Source organism: Plasmodium brasilianum, chromosome 8, assembly GCF_023973825.1.
Source record: "Plasmodium brasilianum strain Bolivian I chromosome 8, whole genome shotgun sequence".
Classification (NCBI taxonomy): Eukaryota; Apicomplexa; class Aconoidasida; order Haemosporida; family Plasmodiidae; genus Plasmodium; species Plasmodium brasilianum.
Genome location: NC_090121.1, coordinates 673809 through 695064, shown reverse-complemented (window position 1 = coordinate 695064; position 21256 = coordinate 673809). Strand labels below are relative to the sequence as shown.

At 23.9% G+C, this 21256-nt stretch overlaps 5 protein-coding genes across 5 annotated transcripts; 2 read left to right on the top strand and 3 right to left on the bottom strand.

The window, feature by feature from the left end:
- Positions 1 to 521: 521 nt before the first annotated feature.
- MKS88_002334 (zinc finger protein) lies at positions 522 to 2851 on the bottom strand (the record flags this gene model as incomplete). The annotated part of the gene is made up of 4 exons (XM_067215335.1): positions 522 to 1801; positions 2134 to 2228; positions 2409 to 2475; positions 2773 to 2851. 4 exons carry the CDS (start codon positions 2849 to 2851, stop codon positions 522 to 524), a joined length of 1521 nt encoding a protein of 506 aa, XP_067073771.1.
- A 2234-nt stretch (positions 2852 to 5085) lies between these two features.
- MKS88_002333 (autophagy-related protein 18) lies at positions 5086 to 6485 on the top strand (the record flags this gene model as incomplete). The annotated part of the gene is made up of 2 exons (XM_067215334.1): positions 5086 to 5215; positions 5473 to 6485. 2 exons carry the CDS (start codon positions 5086 to 5088, stop codon positions 6483 to 6485), a joined length of 1143 nt encoding a protein of 380 aa, XP_067073770.1.
- Positions 6486 to 7683: 1198 nt separating this feature from the next.
- On the bottom strand, positions 7684 to 10104 carry MKS88_002332 (uncharacterized protein; the record flags this gene model as incomplete). Its single annotated transcript, XM_067215333.1, has 1 exon — positions 7684 to 10104. One exon carries the CDS (start codon positions 10102 to 10104, stop codon positions 7684 to 7686), a length of 2421 nt encoding a protein of 806 aa, XP_067073769.1.
- A 979-nt stretch (positions 10105 to 11083) lies between these two features.
- On the bottom strand, positions 11084 to 15980 carry MKS88_002331 (uncharacterized protein; the record flags this gene model as incomplete). Its single annotated transcript, XM_067215332.1, has 3 exons — positions 11084 to 11189; positions 11403 to 11604; positions 11858 to 15980. The coding sequence occupies 3 exons, from the start codon at positions 15978 to 15980 to the stop codon at positions 11084 to 11086; spliced, it is 4431 nt and encodes a 1476-aa protein (XP_067073768.1).
- A 3599-nt stretch (positions 15981 to 19579) lies between these two features.
- MKS88_002330 (GMP synthase [glutamine-hydrolyzing]) lies at positions 19580 to 21217 on the top strand (the record flags this gene model as incomplete). The annotated part of the gene is made up of 1 exon (XM_067215331.1): positions 19580 to 21217. The coding sequence occupies one exon, from the start codon at positions 19580 to 19582 to the stop codon at positions 21215 to 21217; it is 1638 nt and encodes a 545-aa protein (XP_067073767.1).
- Between the last annotated feature and the right edge of the window lie 39 nt (positions 21218 to 21256).

The following is a 21256-nucleotide window of genomic DNA, read 5'->3' as shown; positions in this document are numbered from 1 at the left end:
TAGTAAACTATATCAACGGAAAAAAGTAATTTATGTAATGGATTTAGTCTGAGTACATTCCTTCTCTCCCTAGAACATTTTCGTTTAAAAAAAAAAAAAAAAAACTGTGCCTAATAAAATTTATTGTTTTTTTTTATTCGGACTTATAGTTCTGAATTGATGTACTTATGTATTTACAGCCTTAGCAATTTTAAAGATGGTTCAGCTGGAACTCACTGAGTTTTATTTTTTAGTAAATGAATTTTTTGTCACCACGTCATTTTTCATTTTTTTTGAAAAAAATGCTAATTAAAAAAAAAAAAACTTGGAAAAAAATTATAATATCGGTTCAACATAAACAAAAAAAAAAAAATAGAATACAAAAATAAATTAAAAAAAAAAGAAATGGAAATAATTGAAAAGAATTAAAGAGAATTGAAAAAAACTGAAAAGAATTGATAAAAATATGAATCACATATTATATGAAATTTTTTTTTTTTAATTTTTCAATTTTTAAAAATAAAAAAACTCTTTACAATTTTCTAATTATAAAACATTTTGAAAAAAAATTTGTGAGATAAACTTATAAACGCATTCGTTATTAAAAAGGAGAATTTAAATAATCCTTTTGTCATAACATAGCTAATACAACCAAGTGTAAACATAGCAGGCATGCCCACACAGCAACTGAAGTATAGGAGTACTAAAGCTCGTTCCAATTCCTGTCTAAGCTTTTTAATTGTATTGTTAAAACAGTTTTTGTTACATAAAAAGTATTCTTTATTATCTACGTAAATATTACTCATATCAATTTCATCAAATTGAAACAACTCTTCTATTATTACCATAATATCCCTATTATTCTTTTCTTTAAAATTAAAATTTTTTCTTAATGGGAGAATATTTAAGAATTCTTCTCCAATAGAATCATCTTGTTCGCTATAATCTTCGTAATCACTTATGTTTTTGTTAAATGGATGTTCTCTTCCTCCATTATAAGATTCTTCATTATGTTGAGATAACTCATTCAACTGAATATATTCATTTGCCTCATTTGTTTTACTCGTTTTGTCTATTTTAACGAGAACATTTCCATCAATGCCACTTTCAGTACACCCTGTATTCAAATTGTTATCAGTTAATAAGTTCATGGGGGGCCTATTTACCGCAAAATCCCTATTTAACGTCTTTATTTCTGATGTAGCAGTTACCAAATTATTATTAATTGCATGAATGCTATTTTTACTATCCTCTGTTTTCTTACTTCTATAAGTACTACTATTATTATTATTGCACGAAAAATATTTAACATATGGATTACTAACATTTTTATTACATGGAATTGCATTATTATGTTCATCAGTTACTTTATAAAAAATATGATCTAGGGAATATTGAACAGTTTTTAATATATTTATCTTTCTAGATATATAATTACTACACTGAAATGTACTATTAGTAGTATGATTATAATTAAAAAAATTAAAGTTAGTATTCATTAATAAATTGTAATAAAAAGAATAGTAAGTATAAGAGCAGCGTATATTCATTTCATATTTCTCTTTCGAAGATAACATAAAAATCCTATTTTTAAAATAAAATAAATTAGAACAACTTGAACAACTTATCAATCGATGCTCACAAGATTCTTCATGATGTTTTATTTTATTTCTTTTATCATAATATTCACATCCTAATATATAATTCTTACATCTTTTGTATAGGCATTCCTTTAAATGATTTTTATGATTTTTTATTTTAATTATTTCATTACATAAGTAGCATCTTATTCGTATATTTTCATAATCTGCTTTTCTCTTACCTAAGAAAAGCATTTAAAAAAATGACGAGAAAAAATACATGCTACATAAAACGGATTAGCAGGTGGGAAAAAACAGAAAAAATATATGAACGCTAGGGATGGCTCCAAAGGGTTCTATGCATACATATATATATACCTACATATATATATACATACACATATATGTACATATATACATACATATATACATACATATATACATACATATGGTGAGAAGGCGAGCCAAAAGAGCCCATAAAATTATTAAAAAATATATAATATGATACTTGTAATCATTTTCGAAAAAAAACAACTTTTCTTTAATTACATAGAATATAGTTATACCACTTTACCTGTTATTTTTTTTAGTTCATTATTTTTAATTATTCGTTTGCATATTGGGCAATTTCTTTTATGTAGGAGAGAATAATACATACATTTATAGCAACTACAGATAAGGAAAAAAAAAAAAAAAAAAAGGGGAAATTTTAAGGAAAACGAAAACAAAATTCGTATAAAATTAACAAAAAAGGAAAGGGCACACAAGACATTTCATCGCACATACATACATATATACATTAACGAGTCTGTATGTGGGAGTTGCTGGGTATACATCAACTTAACTAACCATATGTGATTACACTGAGTTGCTACTGGGGTATCGCATAAATCTAAGCAGACGGAGCATATGAAATCTGTCATAAAAAAAAAAAAGTAATAATTTAAAAGATTTAAATTATTATATATATAAGCATTTACCCATGAATATATGCAAATTGCACGTTTCATTAGGCGCAATTATTTATATCTCTGACATTATTTATATCCATAAAATGATATATATCTACAGCATTATATATATCTACAACATTATATATATATATAACATTATATATATCTACAACATTATATATATATATAACATTATATATATATATAACACTGTTTATCTTTCTGACATATTTTATTTCTTTTTATATTATTGTAAATACTTTCATAAAATTCTTTTTTTTCCAAGCAGTTAGCTCTTAGAAAAGGGGAACAAATGTGAAAAAGCGACAGTATACTCATGTTTATTTACTTATATATTTATAAAAACTACTAATTGAAAGGATATACTTCTGCAAAAAATTTATGAAATATTTCCAAAGACTTATAATACCTCTTAAAAATCAGTTTAATAAGCAGTTTATTATATAAAAGCTAAGCATAAACTTATGTATAGACATTTCAGAAAAGGAAAGGTAAAGTAAAAATTAAAAATTAAGTGGAAGCTGGACACGGAAAAAATTAACACAACAAAAAAAAAAAATATATATATATAAGGTAAAAAGGAATATATACATATATAAAATAAAAATATATACGTGTGAAATTAAAATGAATAAATAAAATAAAAATATGTACATAAAACAATAAAATATATAATACAATAAAATATATAAAACAATAAAATATATAAAACAATAAAATATATGACACATAAAAATATAACACATAAAAATATAACACATAAAAATATAACACATAAATATATAACACAAAAATATAACACAAAAAAATATATAAAATAAAAGAATGCATAAACTAGAGAAATATACAAAATAAAAAAATATATAAAATAAAAAAATATATAAAATAAAAAAATATACAAAAAAAAATATATATATATATATATATGAAATAAAAAAATATATAAAATATAAAAAATAAAATAAAACAGAAAAGAAATTTTACTTTTACCTTTGAACAAAACAATATAGTTAAAATATTCTACAAATTTCCTACAAATAATATATATATATGTATTTATATGCAAATATAAATGTAAAATATGTACATTTACGCATATATATTTATAACATATGCTACGTAACTTTTTACATGCTTTATTCATTAGTCCAAAACAAAAGAATTACATAACTGCCTCTAACAAAAATTCTTTTTAATTTAGTGTCATATAAAATTTAATTGGACTTTGTCACATAAATGTCAATTCTTTTATTATTGTATACTGGAATAAGCATTATATATTTTTAAATTTCTTTTTTTGTAGAAAAAAACAATTATCAAAATGTACAACAGACGCATAAAATACGGTACGTTAAATTTAAGTATATATATATATAACATTTATAAAAATAAATTGGCATGTATACATACATATATATTAATATATGTAAAAACATTAAAAGTATGTTCTAATAAATTAAAAGTACTGTTAAACAGGTTATTCTTCATATTCAAACATTTTCTTCTATGTTTTTTTTATATTTTTATTTTCAAGAATTATTACAGTATACATTATCATTCCATTTTCTATTTTAAAATTGCATTACTATGTTTTTAGAAGAGTTAGCTTTTAAATTATTACATACTATTTTATTTATTCTTTCATTTATGTTTTTTTTTATTTTTATTTTTTTTATTTTTAATAATATAAAATTATTCTTTTTTCATTTATTCAAATTTCTTTTTCTTTTGTTTTTCTTTTGCTTTTTTTTCATACTCTATTATTATTCTTTTATTATTCTTTTCTTGTTCTTTACTTCATCCTATTTCGTACGCTTAAGATATCAAAATAGTATACATAAAGTAAAATAGGCTTACATTGATCTAAATTATGTATATCATCATATATGTTATATATATACATAGATATATCTTATAAATTATGAGTTCTTTAACTGATTTTTAGGATTTTATATACATGTTTTTTTAGTAAATGATTATTTAATTTTTATATTATTATAATTTTGTTTTTATATGACAATATTTTACGTTTTATATGAGATGTATTTATGAGGACTTGCACCTTATAAATTTCAAAACATATAGAACGTCCTATTATAAATATATTATTTATATGTTTGTGAGTTTTTATATATTTTTATGTATAATTTAAATTTTTTTATTTTAACTTTTATTAATGGATATATATTTTTTATTACTTTTGGTGGATCGATTTTTAAATAGTGCAAGAGAGAAAAAAAAAAAAAAAAACTTTTATGTTAAAAGAAAAATAAATATACATATAATACATATATATATAATATATATATGTTCTAAATATATATGTATATGTTTATTGAAACCATTAGCGTGGCCTCCAAAATTGAAGCTTGGTGTATTTTACATATATTCAATTACGTATTCATATGTATGCTAATGTATATGTGCATACCTGTGTATATGTAGCTTTTGTTATTTATTACCATATACATTTGTCATAGTTGTGTTGTAATAAGTTCCTCCTTTTTTTATATATTAGTTAAATTTATAAAAAAAAAAATAATAAAAGAAAAATGGTGTCATTAAGATTAGATAATAATAGATATATAGCATTTAATCAAGATTACGGTTGTTTATGCATGGCCAATGAAAAAGGATTCAAGATTTACAATACGAATCCCTTTACGCAAACATATAGTAGAGGTAATTACTGAGTAGAGTTCGGAGCATATGTGCATACATTCAGATGCGAATACTTGAACGTGTGTTTATTTAGATACATAGATATGTACAAATTTTGTAAAAATGGATCCGCAGAATTGCGCATGAAAGTTATATTTAAAAAGATAGATACAATATGTATGTGCTCATGTTTGCATCTGCATATGATGTTGTGTGTGCAATTTCTTTTTTTAACATTCATGCTATATATAAATTATTTTCGTTTGATTCTTTTGCAGATCTTACAGACAGGAACAAAAATGGGCTATATTTAGCAGAAATGCTATATCGATGTAATATTTTAGCTATAACAGGTAATAAAAATGATAAGAAGGGTAAATGGGCAAAAAATGTGTTAATTATTTGGGATGATAGACAGATGAGAGAAATAGCTAAATTAACATTTTCTTCAAATATTATTGGTGTTAGGTTGTTAAGAGAAATAATTGTTGTAATACTAGAATATAAATTATGTATATATAGATTAAAAGATATAATATTATTAGAAACGTTGAATACTTCAAAAAATTTATCAGGACTATGTTGTCTATCAAATATTGATAAAAATGTTATTATTGCTTATTTGTCACCTATAAAAGGTAGAGTTAATATTCATATATTTGAAATAAATTCAAGTGAAAATATACATGAGGAATTACCTTACATTAATTTTAAGACTAATTTAAGTATTTATGCACATGATAATTCTGTGGCATGTATTAATTTAAGTAATGATGGAAAATTATTAGTAACATCATCTACAAAAGGTACTATTATAAGATTGTTTAATACTTTTGACGGAACATTATTAAATGAATTTAGAAGAGGAACAAAAAATGCGAAAATTTTATCATTAAATATTAGTGAAGATAATAACTGGCTTTGCTTAACTTCAAGTAGAAACACTGTTCATGTATTTTCAATATATAAAAAAAAAAGACCATTAAGAAAAGTAGATATAATATGTAAAGGGAAAAATTTATCACCTCCAGCATTATTAAATTATGAAAAAGAGTCCAAAAATAAAAAATCAAGTTTAAAATGTTTATTACCATGTCACCCATATTTAAATAGTGAATGGAGCTTTGCTTCATATAAATTACCTGGTAAAAAAATTTCATCTATTTGTGCTTTTGTTAATGATCAAAATTGTATTATTGTTATTTGTTCAAATGGAATTATATACAAGTTAAGGTTTAATGAGCACATTGGTGGAGACATGTTTAAAATATCATCACACAGCTTCGATTAATTTGTAGTAATGTTTCTTTGTTAAAAGATGATATACCTATTGCACGTACCGGTGGGGTTATGCGTATATGCAGGTGTTAATATGCCCCTGCATTTACGCGTGTATTATGTATGTATGCATTTGCATATGAATTATATCTATGTATTATGTTTATACGTGTGTAACTTATAGCAAATTAAGCTATTTTTTTGAAGCCCATAATCTCTCATAAGCGTAAATGTGTATAACCGTCATATATATATATATATATATATATATGTTTATATAACATGTTTTAATAAGGCATATTCTGTTATATATTTTAATGCATATAATTCTGCATCATTGCATCAATTTCTGGAAAGTAAATGTTTCAATAAGTTATTTATAAATACATGTATAATGTTTCATGTAGTATATAATTTTTAAATGTTCCCCCTATATATGTGTATATATAAATATATAGTTTATATATATATACAAGTGCATATATTGTGCCTCCATGCCATTAGCGCCTTTGATTTGTATACATATTGAAATATGTTTTATACTTTTAAAGATCACACATATGGGATATACTTTCGAACTTATTATTCTTATAATGTCTAAATAATTAATATGATTCATTAAAAATAAATTCCTTTCTTACAACATATATGTGTGCATTCACAAAACATGCGTTTGTGTGTATATATGTATATATACGTATGTACTTTTATGTGTATACTACACACGTATGTTGCGCATGTTCTTAGTTTTCACCTCAAAACACATTTCGTTAAAAACTTATTAATCTTAATTTTCATTCCCATCTTGTTATTCCGTGTTTACCTCTTTATTTTTTTTTTCATTTTCCAGTTTATTTATATATGAATATATATTTCTATATTATATAGACGTTTTAAATTTTTAACTTGTTAAAATATTTAACCAACATAATTGCATGCACATTTTCATGTATACATCATGTATATTCGCATATACATATAATGCAAGTTTTATGTATATGTGTGTACCCCATGTACGTGTGTGTGTATGTATGTATATACATATAGATATATATGTAGATATAAATATATATTTAAACTGTATAAGGAAAAAAATGCTTGTTTCATTTCACGTCCTTCTTATTAAAATTTTTTAAATTAAATTTTTTATGGAATACTACTTTCCGCTCTGTTATTTTATTTTTATTTTTATTTTTTTTTATTTTAACCTATTATGAATTGTTTATATATTTCAAAGTAGTTGAGGCATTCATTATATTTCTATTCGAATTAAGAACAATTTTTTCATAGAGTACTTCAATGTATATGTCATTTATGATTTGATCACTTAACGAAAGAGACCTCAAATTTTTATAAATTCTGAGCTTGTCATTAATATCATACTTACTTAATAAAAATATAGCATAATTATACACCTTATCAAATAATTTTTTATAGTAAAAATAAAAGTTTTGAAGTTGTACGCTACTATATTTTTCATATATAAAATTCTCATCAAAATTTACCAAATGTATATTTTCTATGTTCATTTGAAACTCATTAAGTAAAAGATTGAAAACATAATCGGGACTTACTATTGCATATTCTCCTTGATTTTTTTTGTCGTCTATTTTGTTTAAATAATTATATTCTATTTTGTTATCATGTATGTGATTACTTTTTTCGTGTAACATGTTTTCTTTATTTTTTGCATAATCATATTTATCAAGGCATGTTCCCCGATTAGATATATCATCCCCTACATTTGTTGGAATAAAATCACGAACTTCTTTATTATTAGAAGTATTAGGAAAGTAGTAATGATAATTATCAATATTGTTAGTACTGTTAATATTGTTAATATTGTTAATACTGTTAATACTGTTAATGTTACTAATATTGTTAATACTGTTAATGTTGTTTATGTGGCTGTTTTGGATTTGCTCCCCTATTACATTTAACCTATGTGTAGTATATGTGTTTGCAGTACCTTCTGCATTTTTAATTAACTTCCTTATGAATAAATTATACTTGTGTAATATTTTCTCATTTTTTATGCTTTTTTCCTTAAACAAGCAAATATTATACAGAATAAAAAAGCGCAGCATAATATATTTATACCCTATTAGAGAATAAATGAAATTCTCCATATCACAATTAACCCTCGAATTGATTAAACTTAATATATATATATTTACATATTCAATTAAATAATTATTAAAATATATATTCATGGAAATTCCAATTGTGTATGGTATGATAAGGAATTCTTTTGAGTCTATTTTCATATATGTATTTAAATACTTTTTCCTTAATTTTTTAATTCTATTATTTGCATAATTATACTTTTTATTTTCCTCTGTAAGATGATCATTATTCAAGAGCTTAGGATTAACTTTCATTTTTTCAATTTCATCCATTATTCTACTTGAAATTTTTTCTAATAAGTTTAAGTCATATTTCTGAAATTTTCCTAAAAAGAAAAATAACAATTTTAAATTATAAAAGTCAAATATATGCGCATTTTCGTTAAAGTAAATTACGACCTTGTTCAACAAATAGTTAAACATATCATTTATTTTGTAAAAATTGCTTATATATTCAATTAGTAGCTCCTTATTATCATCCTTGTGGGAAGAATTCGTATTGGCACAATTTGTTCGAGAGGAATCCATGTTGGGGTGATTCATATGGGGGTAATAAATCCATTCATTTTCCTCCCGATTCTTATTAAGTTTATCGTGACTGTTCCCCTCATTTAAGGATGAAATACAGACACTATCATTTTCGTGTTTTTTTAAAAGATTGTTTTTTTCATATATAAAATTATCACCTTCAGGTGATGCTGTACCCAACTTTTTTAAAAAGTTATCAGATGGCAACGCTAAATCCTTTTCATGTTTTACATTTTGTTTAGCTGTATTCGCATATTTTCCTTTTATTAAAGAATACAGTAGAATATCTATATTATCTGGGTTATCGAATTTTAAGATGTAATTATAAATATGATTATAAATTACACTGCTACAACATGTGTTCCTATTAAACGAATTTTCATTCTTAGCATGCTCCCTCAAATATCTTTCAACAGTTTTTATTAGCTTAAAATTTTCATTGTTGTAAAGAATGCTCTGAATATTAGTATTACATATATTCTGAAAGTGATACAAGTATTTGGTTATATTTATTAACTCCTTAAAATCACAATTTACATATCCACTTAAATTTGAAAAATCTAAAGTATTATTTGTTAATATGCTAAATAAGGTAAAAATAACGTCTATCTTTATATAGTTCAACTTATATAAGCAACGATATATTTCATGTATCAGGGCTGATGTAAGCGAAGCTTTGTGTTTTGGAATTTCGCTTAACAAATTATTAAAATATATTATTTTATTTTTATTTATTACATCATCTTCATCACACCAACCTTTATTTTTTTTCGTAAATTTTATTATGGCCTGAACAAATTGCGGAATTTGATTGTACTTAACTTTTTTCTTATTAAAGTTAATATCGTTAATGTCATTGTTGTTATTATTCGTATTACTTTTTCTTAAGTTTATTTTTTCTTTTTTTAAAAAAGAAGGTAATCTTTTCCTAACTATTAGTGACAAGTCTGCCTTTCTTCTTATTTGACTGATTTTCATATTTTTGTAAATTTATACGAAAATCAGATAAGAAAATGCTACTTATGTAACCTCACCTTTTAAGGTGTTAACTGTTTTATTCGCTATTTTTTGCCTTAAAATTGTTACAACATTTTTAAGAATTTTAAATTTTATTCACTTCAAAAAATACCCCTTTTTTTATATTTTTAAATGGGTGATTTTTTAGTCATTAAAACGCCATTTTTTTCCTTTCTTATTCTTTTGTAATTTTTGCTTTGTTACATTTGCTTTATTACATTTGCTTTATTACATTTGCTTTATTACATTTGCTTTATTACATTTGCTTTGTTACTGTTGCTTTATAACTTTTGATTTTTTTCTTATCCTTTTTTTAATTTCCCTTCTCCAACCGTACATTTAACCCAATTTATTCTTAAACATTTTTCTTTATTTTATAGTGGTCTAATTAATAGTCATTTTTAAAATTAGTTCTTTTTATGTGTTGTAGAGGGTACACATAATAAGAAAGGACATTATCAATAATCGCATAAAAAATAAAGAAGTGGAGCATACATATATATATATATATATACGTACGTATATATTGATATATTTGTACATAGTAATATGAATGTATATACTAATAATGTGGGTATATATATCACAATTACTTCTATTTTTTAAGCATTACAAAAAAAAAAAAAAAAAAGGGAAAGAAAAGGAAAAATAACTACGGTTTTTTTTTACATATTTTATTAAGCATATGAAGTAATAATACATATGTTTTTAAAAAAAAAGAAAACATGTATGTTACATATACGTACATGTACACAAAAACATGTAAGCATATGTGGAAGAAAATATGTAACTAAAACACAAATTATAATAAGGCAAATTTAATTGTTCAAATAAATTATATTTAATGAAAAGTTTGCAGAAAGTGAATACAAAAAGTAGTTCAAAATATGGTATTGCTTTATTTATTTATATGATTATTTGTTTTCTTGCTTGTTTTTGTTCACTTATTTATTTCATCTTTTTCCTCTTCATATTCAATAACGTCCCAAAAATTCCTGTGTGCTTTTTCCCACGCATTAATGTTGTAAAATTTTGTATCGATATTTCTATTTGAAAAAAAAAAAAAATAAATAAAACAAAACAAAATGAATGGAAACGAAATAAAATCAAAAAAGACTATGAAAATAAAACACCGTATGTGAATATATTTATCTAAAATAATAAATAACACATGATATTATATGTATATTGAATGTAGTAAATGTGTTTGTAGCTAATGTATTTTTTTTTTTTTTTTTTTTTTTTGTATATTTCCTTACTTCAATGTATATATGGCTCTTTCAAACCACATCAAATTTACTACTTTATAATCTTTATAATTTTCATCATTTTCTATATTATTTATTGTTAATACGTGCGTATATTTATCATTATTTATTGTCCCCCCAAGTTTCAATATACAATCCATAAAATCGCTTCTTTGTATTTCTACGGGCAATAAGGATACGTTAAAGACGCAATCTAGCAAAAATATGAAAAGCAGAAAAACATGTATGTGATCACACATTCATACATACTTAAGTGGTGTGCATAGACATGCATAACAAATATACATATACGTGTACATGTACTCGTCAGTGACTATGCCAGGAGAAATATATGAAGGTCATGTATTATACATGAGACGCTATAAATGTCCAGGCATATGAACACATAGCATTTAAAATTTGTATTTTATATAAATATACAGCGGACATTTATATTTTTTCCTTACCCTTTAGAACTTGCTTGCGTAATTCTTTTAGTATTGTTCTAACGACAGGATATCGTAAAAAATAATTGTATATCTGGTCCTCTTCATTCTTTTCAATCATTTTATGTGTTTTGAAATTATCAAAAATTTTAAAAAAAATATCATGCACTTCTTGTAAAAGGGTAGTTAAGTAATACAGCTGTTTGTCATTATCTCTAAAATTTGATTCTTTTAAATTTTTTGGTATTAAAAAACTTTCATAATATACATTTTCATTTGTTTTTTTTATTACCTTATATAATTCATTATTTTTTGTATTCGTGGAAAAATTTTCACCAAAATTATTTCTCCCTTTTGAACTTCCCACGTTTAAATTATCCTTCTTATTTATATTATCATGCGGGTTTCGTTTTTTCACTTTTGTTTTTTTTATTTTTTTTCCTACCTTTTTAAAAATATTCGGCCAATGTAAAAGATCAAAAGATTTTTCCTTATTTATTTTCTTTTCTTCTTCATTTAAATTTTCAGGGCAATTTTTATCTGTATCTGCTTGTTTTGCCTCATCTATTTCTTTCACATGATAATCAATTTTATCTATGTGCTCCTCCCCTCCTTCCTCATGTTCTGCTTCATTTATTTCTTGCATTGTTATTACTTTTCTCTCTCTTCTTGATTCCTCTTCTTCACTTCTTTCCTTAGATCGTTTTTCCTTAATATAATTATTCATAAATTTTAACACATAAGCGTCATATTTCTTAAAGTTCTTTTTCGATATATACTTGTATATAATATCGTCTTCAATAGTTAAATACTTTTTTAAGGATTCCAATAAAAGCTTCATATCAAAATTGTTAGCCTTTGAATTATCCTTTTGTGTGCTTTCCTTTTTCGTATTTTTTTTTTTCTTGGATTTTTTTTTTTTTTTAAGTTTCTTTTTATTTATATCTTTACGAACATTTGTTCCCTTTGCATTTTCAGAATTACTATCATTTTCACTGTCATTATCATTATCATTATCGTTATCATTATCGTCATCGTTATCGTTATCATTATCATTATCATTATCATTATCAATATCATCATCATTGTCGTTATCGTTGTCACTATTATTATTATTATTTGTATCCTTGTTTGTATTTTCCTCTTCTTCAAAGTTTGTACCTTTCTCATTATGTAAGGATGATGATTTATTTTTTACAGTACCATTATTACCTACTTCTAATTCTATATGATCATATTTTTCACAATCGGGAGGGGAAAAGGATCCATCGTCATTATGATATAATGAACTATTATCTTCCTTAACATTTGAACCATCTGAACTAACAAAAGAATTGCTTTTTTCGTCTATGTTAAAATAATTACTCTTACTCATAGTATCAGAATTATTATTCTCAGTCATGTTACTTATTAACTGATTACTACTACTTTCATTGCATGTAAATAATTTATAACTATTATTCACATGTTTTTCTCTATTATTTACATTGTCTTTTTCATCTTCACTAATTTGTATTTGTGTGTTTTCATTATATTCATTATTATTTTGTTTTAATATATTATCATTATCATCTATACTATGATTGGGTTGATCAATGATTGGATCAACCGTATTATCACCACTTTGCTTATTTAACTGATTGGAATTATTTAAATTGGGATTAGCTTGTTCATCAGGTTCACTGTCTGTTTGAAATTCTTTGTCGACATCAATAAGAATCTCTTCACTTGGTTGTGCTGATTCTTTATTATTATTACTCTCATTTATTAAATTATAATTTTGTAGAGTTGAAGAATTTTCATTGTTTACACTTTTTGTTTGCGCATCTTTTGCACTAAAATTATTTTCATTTATCTGATGCGATTGTGTAGTACTTATGTTTTTATTGTTATCTGTTTCTGCATTTTTACAAACTATTCCTCCTCCATTCATTTTATTTTGTTTTAGCTTCTCTTTTGTTTCTAAATTCAGCATCACATTGGAAAGGGAATTTGTGGGACCACGCAATTTTCCTCCTCCATACATCTTCATTTCTTCATGTTCATTACATTTAAAATTAATAAATCGATAAAGACTTGTGGAGAAATTTAAAAAAGACTGAGCGAAAGCAAAAAACTTTGTCAAGTAATAGGGTTTTCTTTTTATATCTTCAAAAAAATTAATTTCCGGAAAATAGTTATACGCATGTACCTTAATACATGAGCTATTCTCTTTCCATATATAATCACTATCATCAACACAAATTGATATACTACGATAAGTAGGAAGAATTCTATTTAAATGTTTTAAACCATTTTCACAATCTTTTCTTGAAAATACTCTATTTCCAAAAAAATTTCTAAGAGGATCTAATAAGAATAGGCAAGATTTTGCATGTTCTGCTGTTCCCATAGTATACAAATATAATTCAAATTTTTCACTCATTTTTTGTAAAAATTCAATTACCCCTGGTCTTAATTTATAGTATACAGTATAAGATCCTTTTGGATGTTTTGTATTTACTTTTAATATACATGATTCTATTTTTTCAATTTTTTTTTTGACATTTTCGTCCTTTAAATCTTCGTAGTGTATAAACTTTCCGTTATGTTTAAATAAATTCACTGTATTCATTTTTGTTAAAAAATCGCAATAATTTTCATAACTTGATTGTATATCTTCATATTTGTTGTTCTCATCCAGTTCATTTCCCTTTTTCCCGTAAAAAAAGGAGTACATGTGTTCGTCACTTATTTCATTGTTTTGATGGCTTGTTCGATCAGTCGATTTATCAGATGAATGCATTTCAGCGTTATCCGATCTTTCATTGGTGTTACTACTACTACTTGTGCCGCTACTACTGCTAACATTAACGTCCAAATAATTTTTGGCGTTTACATTATCTTCTTTCTTACTGTTTGCCTTTCCACGGAGTAACGAATCTTTGTTTTTTTCATAATCAAAAAATCTTATTCCTTGGAAATCTTGATTATATTTTGATTGTACAGAATTTTCTTCAGATGCTATTTCTTCACCAAGTTCAGTGGTAATGTCTATTACTTCATTATTCACATTAACTGATAGAACAGAAAATGATGCATGTAGAAGTGTATTATCTAGATCTAAAACTAGGCAAAGTTTTTTGTTTTGAATTAAATTCTTTATTCTTTCTTTTTCCAACTCCATAGCTTTCTCTGCATTTATATATAAATCTTTTATATTTGTTAAAAAACCTGGGGATATAACATAAGTTACATCTTTATTATTATTATTAACATTATAATTAGCTTCAATTTCCTCCTGACTTAAAAAGCAATTGGTACATAAACCTGAGAATATTACTTCATGTTTACATTTTATATCATTTATTTCACATAATGCTTCACTTGAATCGTTAATACATATAAATTCCCCTTTTTCTGGACTTGAATTACTTTTTATAATATTTATTCTACCACAATAATTACTCCGTAAGGGAATATAGTTATTTTTTTTTATTTCACAATTTCTCCTTCCATCCAGAATAGAATTTATAAGAATTTTTTTTTCTTTTATTGTATCATTTATGTTCAGTTGTTTGTCTTTTGAGTTATTAAGATTTATATGTAATTTTTCAAGGTTATTATTATTTTCATTTGGGGCATTTTCTCCTTTGTTATACATTTCGTTAGGAAAATTATTACCATTGTTTAAGCAATTATTTTGAGTGTTGCTTAAACAACTGAATGTATTATAAATATTATCTGGTTTATAATTTTCCTGGTCATTTGAATGGTCACTTGAGTTATCATTTTTTTTATTATTTAAATCAGTACGATATAAATTAATGCAACTTTCATATAAATCGGTACTTGTTTTGTCATATTTAAAAATAGGGATATTCTTCATATCAAACACATGCTCATGCTTACTGCTGTATGTAGTAGTATTATCCCCTTTGTTAATGTCAATATAGTTTTCATTTTTTAAGGAATTTGTTCCTTCATTGTTATGAAGTGTATCATTATTATTAATATTATTATCACCACTTATATCTTGATTTTTTGTTTCAATTATAAAAGCAATTATTTGATTAGAGCTAACTACTGTATTGTTATCTACAGTCCATTTTAATTTACAAGGTAGTACTACATTTTCCGGTAAATATATTTTAGTCTTATCCATTAAGATAAAGGAATTTAGAATTGAAAAAACAAAAAAGATAAGTACTTGACACAATTTACGTAAAGATTTCATAGTTATATAACTGAATTTGGACTAATTCACATCATTTTAAATAGAATAATCGGAACTTGTAAAATAATTACACAATAAAAAATAAATGGGGCAGAAGTGAGGTACAGAAAACGCAAGCGGAAATAGAAAACAAGGAATGTAACGAACGAGTAATATGACGAACAAGTAATATAATGAACAAGTGATATATCAAACACGTGATACAGCAAACAAGAAATATAACGAACAAGTAATATAACAAACAAGCGCTATAACAAATAAGCGATATAACAAACAAGCAATATAACGAACACGTGATGTAGAGAACAAGGGATGCAACAAATATGGGAAGAAGCCCCTTTTTATATCATAATAATGAGTATAAAAATATAAAAAAATTTTACAATATAATCAATTCATTATTATTATTATTATTATTATTATTATTATTATTATTATTATTATTATTATTATTATTATTATTATTGTTATTATTATTATTGTTATTATTATTATTATTATTATTAGTCTTAGTATTATTATTTTTATTATTATTATTATTATTATTATTATTATATATATATATATGTTATAGTAACAGTTAAAAGAAATAACAAAAAAAGAAAAGAGATATTATATTTTCCCCATATTATCAATCATATTATTTTATTACTTTTTTTTTTTCTGAAAAAATTTAAATAAATAAGCGCCCTTTTCTGCGGCTAATATTTTAAATTTTTTGTTTTCAATAAATTCTCACTGTTTTAAATTTATGCATAGTATTTTTCAACTTTGCAATCATTGCAAAATGATACTAACATATTAGATATATATATAATATTTTACATTCATATTTTATAAAAAATTTCAGTATTTTTAAGAGCATGACAACTTTTTATATTTTCTTTTTTTTCTTATTTTTTTTTATTTTATTTTTTTATATAACCTTCCACCTTCCACGTTTTAAGTTTTTTGTTATTTTTTAATTGTAATTTTTTATTATTTGTAATTTGTAATCTGTAATTTATTTTTTGTTTCCTGTTTTTTGTTATTTTTATGTTTTTTTTTTGTTTTATGTATTTGACCTGTTTTTTGTTTTTTGCCGGTTTTATGATATTTGATTGCTTTTATTTGCATATCCTTTATTCTTCTTGTATATTGCTTTTTGCATGCTACTGTTTATATTTTTTTTCTATATACGTTAATTTTCTATTTTAGTTCTTGCTTTTATTTTTGTTTTTATTTTTGCTTTTATTATTGTTTTTATTCTTGTTTTTATTCATGTTTTTATTCATGTTTTTATTCTTGTTTTTATTCTCGTTTTTATTTTTATTTTTGTTTTTATCTTTGTTTATCTTTGTTTATCTTTGTTTTTCTTTTTCTTTGTTTTTTTTTCGACTTATATGGAATAACAGTTTTACAATTTACTCCTTTTTAAAAGATTAACCCACGGGTTTTTTTTACTCTTTTAGTATGTCTTTGTATTTTCATTGGAACTTAAATAGTTCAAGAGTTGGTAAACTTTAGTATTCCCTAATTAGGGTCTACATATTATATTATTTTTACATGTAATTACATTTATATATATATATTTTATATATGAACATGTTATATACACAACATCGCTCATTTTTTTTCTTTTTTTTTGATATAAATACTTCACATATATATATGAAGACACAGTCCAGGGGCATATATAATGTTGTTATTATCATTCTTTCCTTTTCGATATATAAATGAAAAAGAAAAAAAATAAATATTAAAAATATTAGGTACCAAAAAGAACAATGTCCTATTTTTCCATACATTCTTTTGTTTTTTTGTAATTTTTTTTTTACTGTTATCTAATTATATATCTTGTATAATAAAATATTACTTTTTAAGTGGTATAAAATTTTAGGAAATAGGAAAAGACCCTATTTTGGATATCCTAACATAAAGTTTACGTTTTATGATTCGTATTTTTATTTTGTTTTTAATAAAAAAAAAAATGACAAAATAGGAATATAAGGCAAATTTAAAATAGAGATAAAATACTAAATATAAAAATGTATATATAAAGGCTTTTTTTTTTTTTTTTAATATTTTTGAATAAAAAAAAATAATTATTTTCTTGCTTTATTTTTTCACGTGTCTTTGCTGTTACGCTTTCCTTTTCGTTTAAAAATAATTTAAAAGACCAGAGAAAATAAAAGAAACATTCGCATATATTTAAAAAGTATTTGAAAGTGGATTTTTTATGTTTTAATTTACTACAAAATATATGTGTTTTTGAATATACATATATATATATTATTTATATAAGAAATATTAGCAAGATTAACCTCTTTTACCTCATTAGAGTATGTTTTCTTTTGGAAAACGAAAAAAACGAAAGAATGATAAAAAAACAATGGGAGTACAGAGTCACTCGGTTGTTGTATTTACATGTACATATAAAATATATGTTTCTAAAGCACATGGATGATGTATTTATAAAAAATTATCTAAAAAAATAGATTAAAATTACAAAATTTTCACGTCGTTTTTAGTTTCCTGTACTGAGTGATGTTAAATTAGGACAGCACAATATATATGTAGCATATATTAAAAAAAAGGCAAGTTATTTTTTAAGTAGACTCAATTTATAATATTAATATATATAAATAATAATGTAAATATTAACACGAGTACACCTGTAATGTATCATACTAAAGTTAAGCGCGTGTGTAATATAATTATTTATAGGTTATTTACCTTTCTTTTTTTTTTTTTTTTTATTAATAGTATACGTTATAAAGCTGCTTAAATTTGTTTATTTAAAATAAAAATATTGAAATCGATTCAAAAATAAAATTAAACTATGTATTCAGGATTATAGGAGATAGTAATTTTTATTCATTTCTTATAATTTTTTTATTTTGTGTTTTTCTATTATTTTAAAGCAATATTAAGTTAAAAAAATTTTCTTTATTCATACAGAATTTTTTTTTTTTTTTTTTTTTTTACTTTTTTTTCAATCATTTTATTGCCTCTTTTTTTTTTTTTTTTTGACTAATTTAATGCATCTTATTTATCATATTTAAGATACATCTGAAAAACATGAAATTTGTCTCGCTTTATGCATGTATGTTAGAAATCTTTATGCCATTTCACTGATTATATTTACTATACTTCATAAAAAATAAAAGATAATTTTTTTATAATAAAATAATTTTGTAGAAAGGTAATTAAATTTTTGTGAAATTCGGAGATTTGTTTTCTATTCGCCAAAAATTTAGTTAAAAAGCGATCCTACCGTATAGTAACGTAAATACATACATAAGTACGGGGATAAACAGGTATGCACACACATACATAGTAACGTACACAATTGCGTACACAATTACATACACAATTACATACACAATTACATACACAATTACATATACAATTACGTACACAATTACGTACACAATTACGTACACAATTACGTACACAATTACGTACACAATTACGTACACAATTACGTACACAATTACGTAAATATAAAAATTCAAATCTACCTTATAATATACGACGTATGCATAATGGGGGAGGACGCGTGCGATACAATACTAGTTCTGAACTTTGGTTCGCAGTATTTTCATTTAATAGTAAAGCGATTAAATAATATAAAAATTTTTAGTGAAGCAAGGGACTACAATATAGATTTGAAGGATGTTGAGAGTTTAAATGTAAAAGGAGTTATCTTATCAGGGGGACCTTACTCTGTTAATGAAGAAGGGGCACCACATTTAAAAAAAGAAGTTCTAAAATACTTTTTGAAAAAGAAAATTCCAATTTTTGCTATTTGTTATGGTATGCAAGAAATAGCTGTACAAATGAATGGTGAAGTGAAAAAATCTAAAAATTCTGAATATGGTAGTTATGAGATAAATATAATAGGACAAGAAACTTCTTCCAGTGAGGAAAAGTATAACAAGTTTAAATTACTTGAAAATAATAGTACATGTGTTTTATTTGATGATATAAAAAATAAAGGCACAACGACAGTATGGATGAATCATACGGAAGAGGTAACAAAAATTCCTGAGAGTTTTTACATAGTAAATTCAAGTGAAAATTGTTTGGTATGTGCCATATACAATAAAGAATATAATATATATGGTGTTCAGTATCATCCAGAGGTATATGAGTCAGTAGATGGGGATCAGATGTTTTATAATTTTGCGTACAAAATATGTAAATGTACAAAAACATTTGACCCAATTAGATATCACGAAATGGAATTTAACAATATAAAAAAATATGCACATGATCATTATGTTATTGCTGCCATGTCTGGTGGAATTGATAGTACTGTTGCTGCAGCTTTTACACATAAAATATTTAAAGATCGATTTTTTGGATTTTTTATAGATAATGGATTATTAAGAAAAAATGAAGGAGAAAAGGTTTATACTTTTTTAAAAAAATTATTTCCTGGTATGAACTTAACCAAAATTGATGCTTCCGAAATTTTTTTAAATAATTTAAAAGGAATTACAGACCCAGAACAGAAAAGAAAAATTATTGGAAAACTATTTATTGATGAATTTGAAAAAGCAGTAAATAATTTGAATATAAATATTGAAAAAACATTTTTATTACAAGGGACCTTATATCCTGATATCATAGAAAGTAAATGTTCAAAAAATTTGTCAGATACTATTAAGACACATCATAACGTAGGGGGATTACCAAAAAATTTGAAGTTCAAATTATTCGAACCTTTTAAATACCTGTTTAAAGATGATGTTAAAAAATTATCGCAAGAATTAAATTTGCCTCCAGAAATTACTAACAGACATCCATTTCCTGGTCCAGGTTTAGCTATACGTGTTATTGGAGAAATAGATAAACATAAACTAAATATATTAAGAGAAGTTGATGATATTTTTATAAACGATTTGAAATCGTATAATTTATATAATGATATTAGTCAAGCTTTTGCTGTACTACTGTCTACAAGATCTGTGGGTGTACGAGGAGATGCAAGATCATATGATTACGTTTGTGCCTTAAGAGCAGTTAAAACATCCTCTTTCATGACGGCTAACTGGTATAAAATTCCTTATGATATTCTGGAGAAAATATCAACACATATAGTGAGTGAAGTGAAAGGTGTCAACAGAATTCTATACGACATTTCTTCTAAGCCCCCATCAACTATTGAATTTGAATAAATACGAGAAATGAGAAAAAAAAAAAAAAAAAAAAAAAAA